The sequence below is a fragment of the Ailuropoda melanoleuca genome, chromosome 2 (genome assembly GCF_002007445.2).
Source record: "Ailuropoda melanoleuca isolate Jingjing chromosome 2, ASM200744v2, whole genome shotgun sequence".
Lineage (NCBI taxonomy): Eukaryota > Metazoa > Chordata > Mammalia > Carnivora > Ursidae > Ailuropoda > Ailuropoda melanoleuca.
The window spans coordinates 86,622,819-86,635,888 of NC_048219.1; the positions used below are offsets into that span (position 1 = coordinate 86,622,819).

A 13,070-nucleotide genomic window follows, 5' to 3' on the forward strand; every position below is an offset into this window, starting at 1 on the left:
TCCCTCTGCCCCTTCCCACCTCTCTCTGTCTCTCAAATAAATAAGTAAATCTTTTTTAAAAAATTGGAAAAGGAAAAGAAATAAAGGACATCCAAATTGGTAAGGAAAAAGTAAACCTGTCACTATTTGACATGATACTACATATAGAAAACCCTGAAGACTCTACCAAAAACTAGTATAGTAAGTGAATTCGATAAAGGTGCAGGATACGAGTTTAATAAAGAGAAATCTGTTGTGTTGGTGTACACTAATAACAAAGAGAGATTGAGAAAAAATTCCATTTGAGGGCACCTGGCTGGCTCAGAAGATCATTCAACTGTTGATCTCAGGGTTGTGAGTTCAAGCTCCACACTGAGTGTAGAGATTACTTAAATAATACTGAGAAAAAAGGAAAAAAGAACGAAAATCCCATTTACAATTGCATCAAAAAGAATAAAATACCTAGGAATAAACTTAACGAAGGTTAAGAAAGAGGTTTGAAAGGCCCGTACTCTGAAACTCTTAAGATGTTAATGAAAGAAATTGAAGATGGCACACATAAATGGAAAGATATTCCATGACCATAGACTGGAAGAATGAATAGTGTTAAAATGCCCATACTACCCAAAGCAATCTACAGATTCCATGAAACTCCTATCAAAATTCCAATAATGGTTTTCACAAAACGAGAACAGAAGATTCTAAAATTTGTATGGAACCACAAAGATCCCACATAGGTAAAGCAATCTTAAGAAGAACAAAGCTGGGGTCTCACAATCCCGGATTTCAAGGTATGCCACAAATCTACAGTAGTTAAAACTGTGTAGTACTGGCACAAAAGTAGACACATAGATCAATGGAACACAATAGAGAGCCCAGAAATAAACCCACGCTTATATGGTCAATTAATCTACAACAAAGCAGGCAAGAATATACAGTGGGGAAAAGACAGTGTCGTCAATAAATGGTTCTGGGAAAACTGGAAAGCTACATGCAAAAGAATGAAACTAGACCACTTTCTTACACCACATACACAAATAAACTCAAAATGGATTAAAGACCTAAATATGGGACCTGAAACCATAAAACTCCTAGAAGAAAACACAGGTAATAATTACTCTGACATCAGCTTTAGCAACATTTTTCTAGATCTGTCTCCTCAGGCAAGGGAAATAAAAGCAAAAAGAAACCATTCAGACTATATCAAACTAAAAAGCTTTTGCACAGCAGAGGAAAGCATGAAAATGAAAGGGCAACCTACTGAATGGAGAAAATATTTGCAAATGATATATCTGATGAAGGGTTGATATTCAAAATATATAAAAACTCCTACAACAACAAATAACAACAAAGAATCTAATTAAGAAATGGGCAGAAGACCTGAATAGGCATTTTCCCAAAGAAGACACACACATAGTCAAGAGACACATGGGAAAAGATGCTCAACATTATTATTAGGAAAATGCAAATCAAAACCGCAATGAGATATCAACTCACACCTGTCAGAATGGCTAGTACCAAAAAGATAAGAAATAGCAAGTATTGGCAGGGATGTGGAGAAAAGGGAATGAAGCCCAGGGTGCTGTGGGTGGGAATGTAAACTGGTGCAGCCACCATGGAAAACAGTATGGCGATTCCTCAAAAAATTAAGAGCAGAAATACCATAAAGACCCATTGATTCCACTTTTGGGTATTTCCCAAAGAAACCAAAAACACCAATTTGAAAAGATCTGTGCACCCCTCTGTTTAGAGCAGCGTTATTTATAATAGCCAAGATAAGGAAGCCACCTAAGTGCCCACTGATAGATGAATGGATAAAGAAGATGTGTTGTGTGTGTGTGTGTGTGCGTGTCACAGTAGATTATTACTCAACCATAAAGAAGAATGAAATCTTGCCATTCACAACAACATGGATGGACCTAGATAGTATTATGTTAAATGAAATAAGTCAGACTGAAAAAGACACATGCCTTCTGATTTCACTTATATATAGAATCCAAGAGACAAAACAAACAGAAACAGACTCAAATCCAGAGAAAAAACTGGTGGTTGCAAAACCAGAGGTAGATGGGGGGATGTGGGCAAAATAGGCAAAGGGGATTAAGAAGTACAAACTTCCAATTATAAAATAAATAAGTCACAGGAATTAAAAGTACAGCTTAGGGAATACAGTCCACAATATTTAATAACTGTACGTGACAGGGGCAACTACACTTACCAATGATGGGCACCTGTAATGTATATAATTGTTAGAACACTATGTTGTACACCTGATATAACATTGTATGTCAACTATACTTCAATTTTTTAAAAATCATTAAGATCATCAGAAGAAAAAAATGTGTAACAATACAGTGGTTGAATATCATATTGTATGTCTTCTGGGTTGAAGGCATTAATTTGCCTTCATAGGTTCCCTTTGTACATTTCCAACTTGAGAGCCATAGGGCTAGTCTCACTGTCAGCCCCTACAGGCTAGGGACATTAGGCTAAATGCGTAAAAGTAACCAAGTATCACTCCCAGTGATTGTCAACTAGAGTCGTGGAATCTATTTAATTTGAAAGTATCTAAAGACAATTAGGTGTTCAAGAAAAACAAAAGATGGGAGCTTAGGATGTACTAGTCATTATCGTAAAGGGTACAGGACCTTGACAGCATTTATTTAAACCCAAGCGAGGCCCTCAGTGTAGGCCTCAATGTAACCTTTTCACTAAGCCATCAGTGAGTGGGAGAAACCTTGGCTTTCCTAACCGTGGCTGTGTTCATTGGGCTGCTGGAACCAGACGACCATACCTCTTTGATGAAGGAGCCTGGCCGACCCTGAGTCGCATTTAAGTGAAAGCCATAGCCATTTTCACCTTTAAGCAGCCGGCAGAGCTTAGGCTTGTGATCTCCTACTTCCTCTGTAGTATCTGGACTGGAATCTTCTACAGGAGCAAGAGCAGGAGCCTGTGTACAAGCTGGAGCCTCCTTGACAGAACCGTTAGGCAGTTCTTGACTTTGATAGTAGAGAAATGGAGAAAAATGAGCCTTTTGAAAATAAAGGGGAAAAAACCATTAATTGTAAGCATGAGTAGCTATACTTTAGTAAATGTGCCCAATGTACACAGTGTCGCGTATGTTGCACGACACTGGCAGATACATCTGATTGCGGGCAGTAAAATTCCTACACTACCCCAACCAGGAAAGGTATAAAGAAAGATTGAGTTGGCTATGGAGTAAACAAATGCACATATACACAAAATAAAAGCAGTTCAGGGTGTTTTACAAAGATCCAAAAATAAGGAACAAAAATGCTAGTTTCTTCTGGCTTTGTGATAGCAAATCACTAACCACCCGTAGGCCGCCTCCCTGTGGGAGAGGACACACATTGGGTGACTTGCCCTGTAGCTCCGGCTAGCCCTTCGTCTAGCCCTTCCTCCTCAGTGAGATGGTCCTCAGGCCTTAAACACATCAGAGAAAGTGAAACAAACTCTATTTTTTATCACCATCTGTAGTACACGGAGTAATCTGTTGTCCTCATTTTACTACTTTTGTTGTAATCGTGAGCTGACACTCCTGTTATGCCAAACTCCTCACCATATTTAAATACTTCTAATCCATCTCCATTCTCAGACCATCCATGTGAAGAAGGGAGCGATGGTCTTGAAATACCGAAGAGACATAGAACAGGAGACATGGGACTGATTTTTTGAAAGAATTAAAAGCTTAGTAGAGTGTGGGTTTTAACTGAGAGAATTTAAAGGGTAGATTTGGGTATGGTAAGATCCCGGATCAGCAGTTAAATTGCTGCCCACAAGTATCCAGGCCCTTTATTAGGCACGGAGTAGAAAATCAAGAAATTGAAAGTGAGTACAATGTGTGCTCTGCCCCAAATTGTACTGTTCAGCAGCCTGGTTAAAATTAGATTGGGGTCCTCTGGTTATCATCTCTCTCACTAACCACAAGACCACATCTTCCTTTCTAAACAAGAGTAGCACCAGCTAAGAACTCCTAGTTACCCAGTTCAACTAAATTTCAGACCTTTCAGTGATATACTTGCAAATGTCCCACATTTCTTTCTGTCTTTAAAATGTGGAAAGTTACCAGTGACTCATTACATACAAAAACACCTCTGACATCACTACCCAACAGGCAGATCAACTGTATGAGATAGTAGCAGCTGATCCTCAAGATAAGTACAGTAGCATTAAACACTTAATGAGTTTTAATTCACTTCCAAATATTTGAGTGCCTAGTATGTGCCAGGAACTTGAAGTCTCCCAGCTATTATGGTGGAATTGTCTATTTCTACTTTCAAGTTTGTCAATGTTTGCTTCATGTTTTTTCCAGCTTTATTAAAGTGTAATTGACAAACTGTACATATTCAAGGTGTACGCTGGTGTTTGATTCACATCCACATTGTGAGGTGATCACCGCAATCAAGGTAATTAACATATCTAAAAGAAAGGGGGGTAATCAGAAGGGGGAATGAAACATGAGAGACTATGGACTCTGAGACAAACTGAGGGCCTCAGAGGGGAGGGGGGTGGGGGAATGGGATAGACCAGTGATGGGTAGTAAGGAGGGCACGTATTGCACGGGTGCACTGGGTGTTATACGCAACTAATGAATCATCGAACTTTACATCGGAAACCGGGGATGTGCTGTATGGTGACTAATATAATATAATAAAAAATCATTAAAAATAAATAAATTTTAAAAACCCAAAAAAAGGTAATTAACATATCTATCACCTTACATAGTTACCATTTAGCCTTTCAAATTCTTGAAGATGTTCTCCTTTCTTCCCCAAAGTCTATGCTTTTTCAAACTAAATATTCACATGGTGATTTCCAAAACCTCTGCCCTGATTATCTTTCTTGACACTGCCCTTCTTATAGTCCTGGTTCTCAGAACTGGACACTGTTTATTTAACAAACACAACATTTCTGTGTGCCAGGCATTAGTCTGAATGTTCTAAATATTACCTCATATAACCCTTCACGGTAGCTATCCCCATCTTACAACTAGGGAAGCAAGCACAGGGAGGGTAACTTGCCCAAGATTACATTACTGGCCATTTCAAGTATGGTCTGAACAACTCAGTACAGTAATGCTATCATTTCCAAAAGCCAAGTGTCAGTTAAAGTAACTTTAAATTCCCTTTTTGGGGGTGGGGGCAGCTACTTACAGTATCATCAGGTTTCTGGTCTTTTTTTGTAGTCCTCAAATCAGGTCTCACCATTTGGCATTCATACAATTTAGTTTTAAGTTAGTTTAGTACCTGAAATTTATTCTTGTTTAAACTTAAACTTATTAGTTCTTATTCTTCTTTCTAGCCTGACTGGATATTTTAAATATTATAATCTCTAGTAAATTAATTATCCATCAACACATTAAGCCATTTGTATGACTTAAGTATGTTAAATGTTTTCCATGTCTCCATGCAAATTTGGTAATAAACTAGCTTAGGGTAAGAAGCATACCATTGGAGACATCTATTCAGCCTGACTTTGTTCCAATATCAATTATTCTTCAGTTATGGTTGTACAACTATTTAAAAACCCATTAATTGGGGTGCCTGGGTGGCACAGCGGTTAAGCGTCTGCCTTCGGCTCAGGGCGTGATCCCGGCGTTCTGGGATCGAGCCCCACATCAGGCTCCTCCGCTGGGAGCCTGCTTCTTCCTCTCCCACTCCCCCTGCTTGTGTTCCTTCTCTCGCTGGCTGTCTCTATTTCTGTCAAATAAATAAATAAAATCTTTTAAAAAGAAGACCATTAATTGTTCCATCATCCAGTTCACTCTTTAATCTTCTTTACGCAAGTATCTTGAAATAGCTAATCAAAATGTGCTGAGAGGGTATATGGTATAATGAGTTAAGAACTTGGGTTCAAATACTGGCTGAGGTGGGTAACTTTTTTAAAAAATGAAGTTTAGAGAGACTAAGAAATTGCTAATCTATAAAAAGGGGCTCATAACGCCCCCTACCATATCCCCCACTCTGTATCATTTATGCACCTTTGGGTGCTTCCCTTATTGTATGTCACATGGAACAAGTCCATCTTTGGTCATCTCTGTGACTGTCACTTGGCGAGGCAGATGGTATGTAGAAGGCCCCAAAATGCCTGTTAAACTAGACCGAACACCTCAGTTCTTGTGATAAAAGTAAAAGATTATTAAAAAACATCCAGATAATACCGGTTGTGATTAAAAGTTGAGAGCAAATAAGGTTAGTTTGACACTAAGGTTAGTTAGTCTTGGTGAATCCGTGTTTCTATTTCCTTGCTAAGGGCTTAGAAGCTATTTAATCCTTTCTAGACTTTCATGTGGGGTTAATGGAATTTATTGGTCTATAGCTTAAAATCCGGTTGTTTCCTATTTGGGAAAGTTAGGGCTACATCTGCCTTTTTTCCAGGCTATTGTTCACAGACTTTTCTCAGATCACCAAGAGGCATTCTGTAATTACATTTGCAAATTCTCTCAAAATTTTGAATCCAAGGGCTTAAAACTCATTTACCAATCACTTGGCGTTCTCTTATCACCACCAATTTGAACTTCAGTGCAGCCTTAATGATGATTGTTATGCCCTTCCATTTTGAAAATCAAAGTGGTAACTTAGCCAAAGTTTGAGGACTTGAGTGAACCAAGCCAACCGTAATGCACGAATACGCGATCTTAAATTATTTACCAGTCTATACATGTTGTCCGTCTCTTTGTCTACCACCAGCAGCGAAGTCTGATCTCCACCCTTTCTAATCATTTCCACCACACTGTCATGATCCAGGGACTCCACAGACTCGCCGTTGACAGCAACTAACAGGTCATTGTTCTTCAAGCCAGCCTCCTCTGCTGGACTTCCGGAATCTATGTCCTTGATGACTTGACCTACCCACCCCAAAAATGAAATAAAATTATCAGAAAGACCCCTAAATTAAGCTGTGGAATTTCTGCTGGAGCCCAAGGCTCTGATAAAATAAATTTAAAAGGCATGCTGAATACTACTGCCCCTCCCACTGGCATCCAAGGATGACGATAAGCACACTATCCAGCCTCATTCCCTGCCCACAACTTACTCCAGGAACCAAACTCAGCCATTACCGATGAAAGGATCTTAAAGAATCATGTTGTTACTGAAAGTGTCTGAGACTCAGTCTTGACAAACTAGCATGCTAAGCATTAAGAGTCAGCAAGTTCCCAGGAAGTCAGCAAGCATCCTTGCACCCATACATCTTATGTAGAAGCTAAGCCATTGGGGTGCCTGGGTGGCTCAGTCGTTAAGTGTCTGCCTTCAGCTCAGTGCGTGATCCCGGCGTTCTGGGATCAAGCCCCACATCAGGCTCCTCCTCTGGGAGCCTGCTTCTTCCTCTCCCACTCCCTGCTTGTGTTCCCTCTCTCGCTGGCTGTCTCTATCTCTGTCAAATGAATAAATAAAATCTTTAAAAAAAAAAAAAAAGAAGCTAAGCCATTAAAATGGGGCAGGAAGAAGAAATAACAAAACCAAAGAACTCAGAGCCTAGGAAACATATGCTGGCATTTTAGTAGCAAATTGGGTGTATTCAACTGTGAATGTGTCTGTGTTCATGCCTCAAGGATGTGTCTTTACCCTTCCTCTCCTGACTTGAACTGTCTCCACCAGATGCTTTCAGATCTCTCGCACTTTTTTTTGTCCTTCCCACTATTTTAACAAGCCCCAGTTTCACTTTTCCAGCTAGCTACTGAGCATCTCCAACTAAACAGCCTATAGATCCCTCAAATGTAACGGATTCAAACCAAAAGTCATCTCTGCCCAACGCCCCCATTCCAAAGCTCCTCCCCGCAGTCACCTGTTCATGGCAGCACCATTACCCTAGTCATTGACATTTAGTATCAATTCTTCTTCAGTATCCACTCCCCGTATTCTAATCAACTGCTGGGTCATTTGACGCTACCTTAATATTTGACACATCTCTTCTCTGGACCCACTTCTTCTACCTAAATGCATGTGATATGAGTTCCTGCCTTAAATTCTACCTAACGACTACAGCACCTTACCAATTGCTCTCCCTATCCCTAACCCTTGCCTTCTCCAATACAAATCTGCCTTCAGATTCATCTTGATGCAATGTCTGACCAAGTCATTCCTCGGTACAACAGCACAAGTGCAGGCTTTAGAGCTGAACAAGACCTGAATTTGGTCCCAGTTAAACCACAACTATTTGTCCTTATAATAATTACTGTATCTTCTCCCAGCCCTCAATTTCAGAAATTCTTCTTGCAGAATTATTAGGAGTAATAGAGATGTGTAAAGCCCCCAAGATGCTGTAGGCTTAATTTTTTTCCTCTCCCACTGTTGAAAAATCTTTTCACTCCCCATCAACTACAGAGCCAAGTCCAAACTCTTCAACCTGACATTAAAGGCCCTCATCATCTCTTTCCAACCTCCCTTTCTAACGTGGTTTTCTATGCCACGCATTAAATGCCAATCAAACTACGCCCATGTTTCCCTGCTTTGTTCACACAATCCTATCCTCACGGAATGGCCTTCACTGTCCCCATACCATCTACTTGTCCAAATTTTATTCGCACTACAAAGCCTGAGCTCAGGTGCTATCTCTACCATGAGGCCTTCTAGTACTTTTTTAGTAAGAAAAACTTGCCCCAAGCTTGAATTCCAATAGTTCGCTACCCCATATTAAGGTACGCCTCACCACCCACCTTCAGTTATGGACGTATGTGTTACATCTCCTCTACTAAATAGTGGGCTCCTGTTTGATTCACTCGATATTCTATAAGGCCCTGAGGATGTTTTTATATAATATGAATCAAATTAATATTTGATGAATTAACATAAATACACATAATGAAAAGAAAACAGAACGTCTAGAATAACAGTTTGCAAATGGCCTGAGCCTGCATTCCTTTATATATTCAGCTTCCCTGTAAGGCCCTTAGTTCTTTCCTTATTGAGTAACAAGGAATCACAAAAATTCCTGATTCTATTTGATTCCCAGATCCCGACCTACACCCCTGCCTCAGATCCAGTGGTGTACTGGAGTTGGCTCACACCAGCTCATGAGAACCAACTCTGTTCAAGACTTCTTAACTTTGCATTCTGTGACAGCACATTGGTAGGTTGAAATAAGGTATATCGGGAGTATTTATACCACAAAAAAAATAAACAAAAAAAATCAACAAATGCTACAAATTAGGGCATTTTTTTCCAAAGAGCAAATTTACAACATACTACTGCCCAGATCCAAAATTCCACCTTATCATTCTGCTAAGGAAACCTTGAGATGCCCATCATGGCCATTGTGGGAAATGACCCAGCTATGCTCTCTAATGTCTTATGTCCCCTCATGCAACTGGTAGTGACTCAGGGGCCTAACAGAACTCTGGAGTCAGACTGGCTGAAGAATTAGATGGTTACACCACCAAGTTTTCTGCTCTTCTAGTGCCTCACCTTTCTGTTCTGGGCCTGCACGTAGATAGAAACCGTAGCCATTGCTTCCCTTCTTCATCTCCACAACCCGGGGCTGGTGGGGCAACAGTTTCAAACTGGCTGTTTCTCTCTTGAATTTTATCTTCTGTTCAGCATGGAGCTTGTCAGTCTCCTTGTCCACCAGCAGGAACATGACACGGCTTCCGGAGTTCTTCACCTGCAACAGCACACACAGGTGAGAATGACCGCCATCTCCAAGGACAATGCTGGGAAGCAGGAAAGTTTCTTCCCAGAGGCACACAGTCTCCAGCTTTGATAGAAAATATGGAATGTAAGCCCCGAGTTTAAACTATGACATTTTCCCACCACCTCACTGGTGTGTATCTATCTCCATGTCCACAGCTGTGTTTGCCTTTGCTAAGTATGACCTCAGCCACACAGATGCTAACGGAACCCAAGTGAGAGCTAGGATTTGAAAACCCAGAAAGGTATTTAAGTGAGATACTTAGTCTAGAAAAGGAGTTTGAAAAGCAAGTAAAGGTCTACTTTGAAAAATTATTCTACCAAGAGAAGATAAAGTTGGTCAGTTTTCAAGGCTCCATATGACCTCAAAGGAAAACCTCAGAGTGTTATCCATGTGTCATGGAACTGCGCTGGGACATGAGATTTGGGGTAACGAGTTTTCCAACACTCCCCACGTGTAGCTCTATATTCATCACCACATTGGTTGTCTGCCAGCTTGTATTAAAACATTTTAGTAAGGGGCACCTGGGTGGCACAGCGGCTAAGCGTCTGCCTTCGGCTCAGGGCGTGATCCCGGCGTTCTGGGATCCAGTCCCACATCAGGCTCCTCCGCTATGAGCCTGCTTCTTCCTCTCCCACTCCCCCTGCTTGTGTTCCCTCTCTCGCTGGCTGTCTCTATCTCTGTCGAATAAATTTTTTAAAAATCTTAAAAAAAAACATTTTAGTAAAACACTGACTTTTTTATAAATTTAGAGGGGCTCCCAATCAGATGCAAATAAGATCTAAAAGATAAAGTTAACGATTCTTTAGAATATTTTTCTCTGAAAAACCTGAAACTAACAAATGCCTTATTCCAAAACTGTATGTTAATACTGCCCACACCACTAGGGAGTTTGTTCACTCTTAATACAAAGGGTTGGGTAACTTCGCGTCATTATATTTCTCCCATCATAAGCTACCATTCATGTCTTCCTGTCACTTCCAATAAGAGTAGAGTGAAAGGTAAGAAAAGTACCCCTTTGAGCTATACCTTTGCAACCACTTCCTCGTGGCTGGCATCTTCTACATTCTCTCCATTCACTTCAATCAAGTGATCATCAGCCAGGACACCAGCTTTCATAGCCACACCTTGAGGCATTATGTCAGTCATGTACACTCCCTTTTCACCTGAAAGGGCATGGACAAGCATTACAACTCCATTACACAGAAAGTCCAACAATAAGGGGTTTTCTTCCAATAATGTCAAATTACAACTTCCAGTCTTAAGGCTAACTCAAATAGACTTTGGCTTCTAATCTAGAATTAAAATTACAGCTCTTAGCACAAAGCTTGACACAGACATTATTCAGTGGTTTCTACTGATCTGAATAGAATTTCTGAGCCCAACTAAATGCAAGGAAGGAATCTCAGAGGGCAGTGGCCTCTTGGACCAGAAAGCACCGAGCATGCCCTTGCTGCATCATTTTGTCTTACTCCCGTTCTTTGCCTTTGTGGAATTAGAAGGCACCTGTTCCGTTCTGTCCTTTTTAATTAGTACTATCACCAACCATCACATACCCGTGAAGTCACTAAATCTCGCTCAGGCAGGCTTACGAGGACAGAAGCACAGAAGGGTAGGGATGTATCCACACATGCAGTGGTCGGGATTAGTAGATGATGTGATTTAGGGGCTTCTTATAGAAATGCTCTCAATTCTTTCAAGATATTAATATTTCAACCTTCATAATGACAAAATAAATCATTTGTAAGGAATAACAGCATAAACTGCCACCTTAAAATTTCTCCCGTTACCTTGTTTACATTTGTCGTAAAGAAAACATTTTCTTCATAAAGCTAATTTAAATCATTTATTATGTACATTAGCACAAGAGTCAAATAAATAGAATCTGAATTATGATCATTTTTTCACCATTTTGCTGATATGGACTTCTAAGAAATGCCAAGCTTCCCCTGACCACCTGCACCATTATGTTTAGTAACGGACAAACTTGAGAAATACCTCTTACAGCTACTTTATATCTCTTGCTATAGGTTAAATAAGTCTTGGAAACAATTTTATGTTTACTATTGTTCTTCTCTTTATTCCTTACCCAGTTATGACCAGTGCTTCTCCAGGAGCAGAAAGAATATGGGAGGAGCACCATTCAAGGAGGGGGCCGAAAGGTTTATGAAGCCTCTAGGGCTCCAACCTAAATCCCAGACACACCATTACAGAACCACGGTCAACTGAGCAAAAGCCAGCCTGCATCTCCGAAATTCTAGAAACAGAGCTTCTAGTACTTCCTGATGGACACACCTCAGGGCAGTTGAGGCTAGGCCACAGCTGAAGGTACTGTTTCAATGTCACAGGAGGGTGGGGATGAGTATAGCATCCTCGGCAACTATAATAAAGTCTGGCCCATCAACAGGTGCTCGAGAATTTATTGAATAAATGATCACCTGGGCACTCAGAAGTGAAAAGATATCATCCTTATTCAAAAGTAGCTATTATGAAGAATCTCCTTTTACTTGCCTTTTATTCCCCCTTCTCCCCTCCACCCTCACCCTAAGGCAGCTAAGAAAGAATGACAAAGAAGCATCAGCCCTCTAACCCTCTGGCCTCCAAGGCTCAGCTAACAAACACTGGGGGACAAGAGTGCCCAGTGGCCCTCCCCACCCTGTGCTGGGTCCAGTGTTTTGATCCCTCATTACACAATTGTCAAAGCAAGAGAAAGGCCAGGGAGGGAGGGAGAAGCTGCAATTGGATAGCCATAGCATCTGAAAAGTTTGTTAAAGTCATTAACCAGTAACAGTATCTTTCTTCTGGAAATTCCACCCTCAAACTCACCTTGGACAGTTTTCAGAGAGAAGCCATAGCTGTTCCCCTCCTTCACTAGGTAGCAGAGCCGTGGCTGGGTCCAAGTCTGTGCTCCTTCGTTCACCACAGAGGCCAGTTTCTTATCATTCAAACTCGGCTCCTTCTGACTTTGACCCAACTCTTTCAAGTCTACCTGGTTTTTCATTGCTTTCTCATAGGACTCCCCATCCAGCACTAGTAAAGTCACCGAATTCCCACTCTTTCTGACCAGATCTACAACCTAGGAGGAAGAAAAAGATAACTTTTTTAAAAAAGATTTTATTTATTTATGTGACAGAGAGACAGCCAGTGAGAGAGGGAACACAGCAGGGGAGTGGGAGAGGAAGAAGCAGGCTCCCAGTGGAGGAGCCCAATGTGGGGCTCGATCCCGGAATGCCAGGATCACGTCCTGAGCCGAAGGCAGACGCTTAACGCCTGTGCTACCCAGGCGCCCCAAGAAAAAGATAACTTTAACCAAGAACTCTATCAGACACCATAAGGGGACACTCACCATCTGGCTCATTCTCTGGATCTAGAGATTCTGAATGCTGACCCTTAAGCCCAAAGAGTCAGCAGATGGTGCTCCAGCCTCTATACCCCATCCCTTC

At 41.0% G+C, this 13,070-nt stretch overlaps 1 protein-coding gene across 2 annotated transcripts in view; it reads right to left on the reverse strand.

Moving 5' to 3' along the window:
• The window catches only part of PDZK1 (PDZ domain containing 1), a 49,179-nt gene that overhangs the window by 8,202 nt on the left and 27,907 nt on the right, over positions 1-13,070 (reverse strand). For both annotated transcript variants that reach the window (XM_034642905.1, XM_019805213.2), the window contains exons 3-7: positions 12,454-12,703; positions 10,657-10,793; positions 9,405-9,600; positions 6,651-6,847; positions 2,774-3,010 (exon numbers count right to left, since the gene is read on the reverse strand). In XM_034642905.1, coding sequence (XP_034498796.1) covers positions 2,774-3,010; positions 6,651-6,847; positions 9,405-9,600; positions 10,657-10,793; positions 12,454-12,703 — 1,017 coding nt within the window. The remainder of the gene's footprint in view (positions 1-2,773; positions 3,011-6,650; positions 6,848-9,404; positions 9,601-10,656; positions 10,794-12,453; positions 12,704-13,070) is intronic.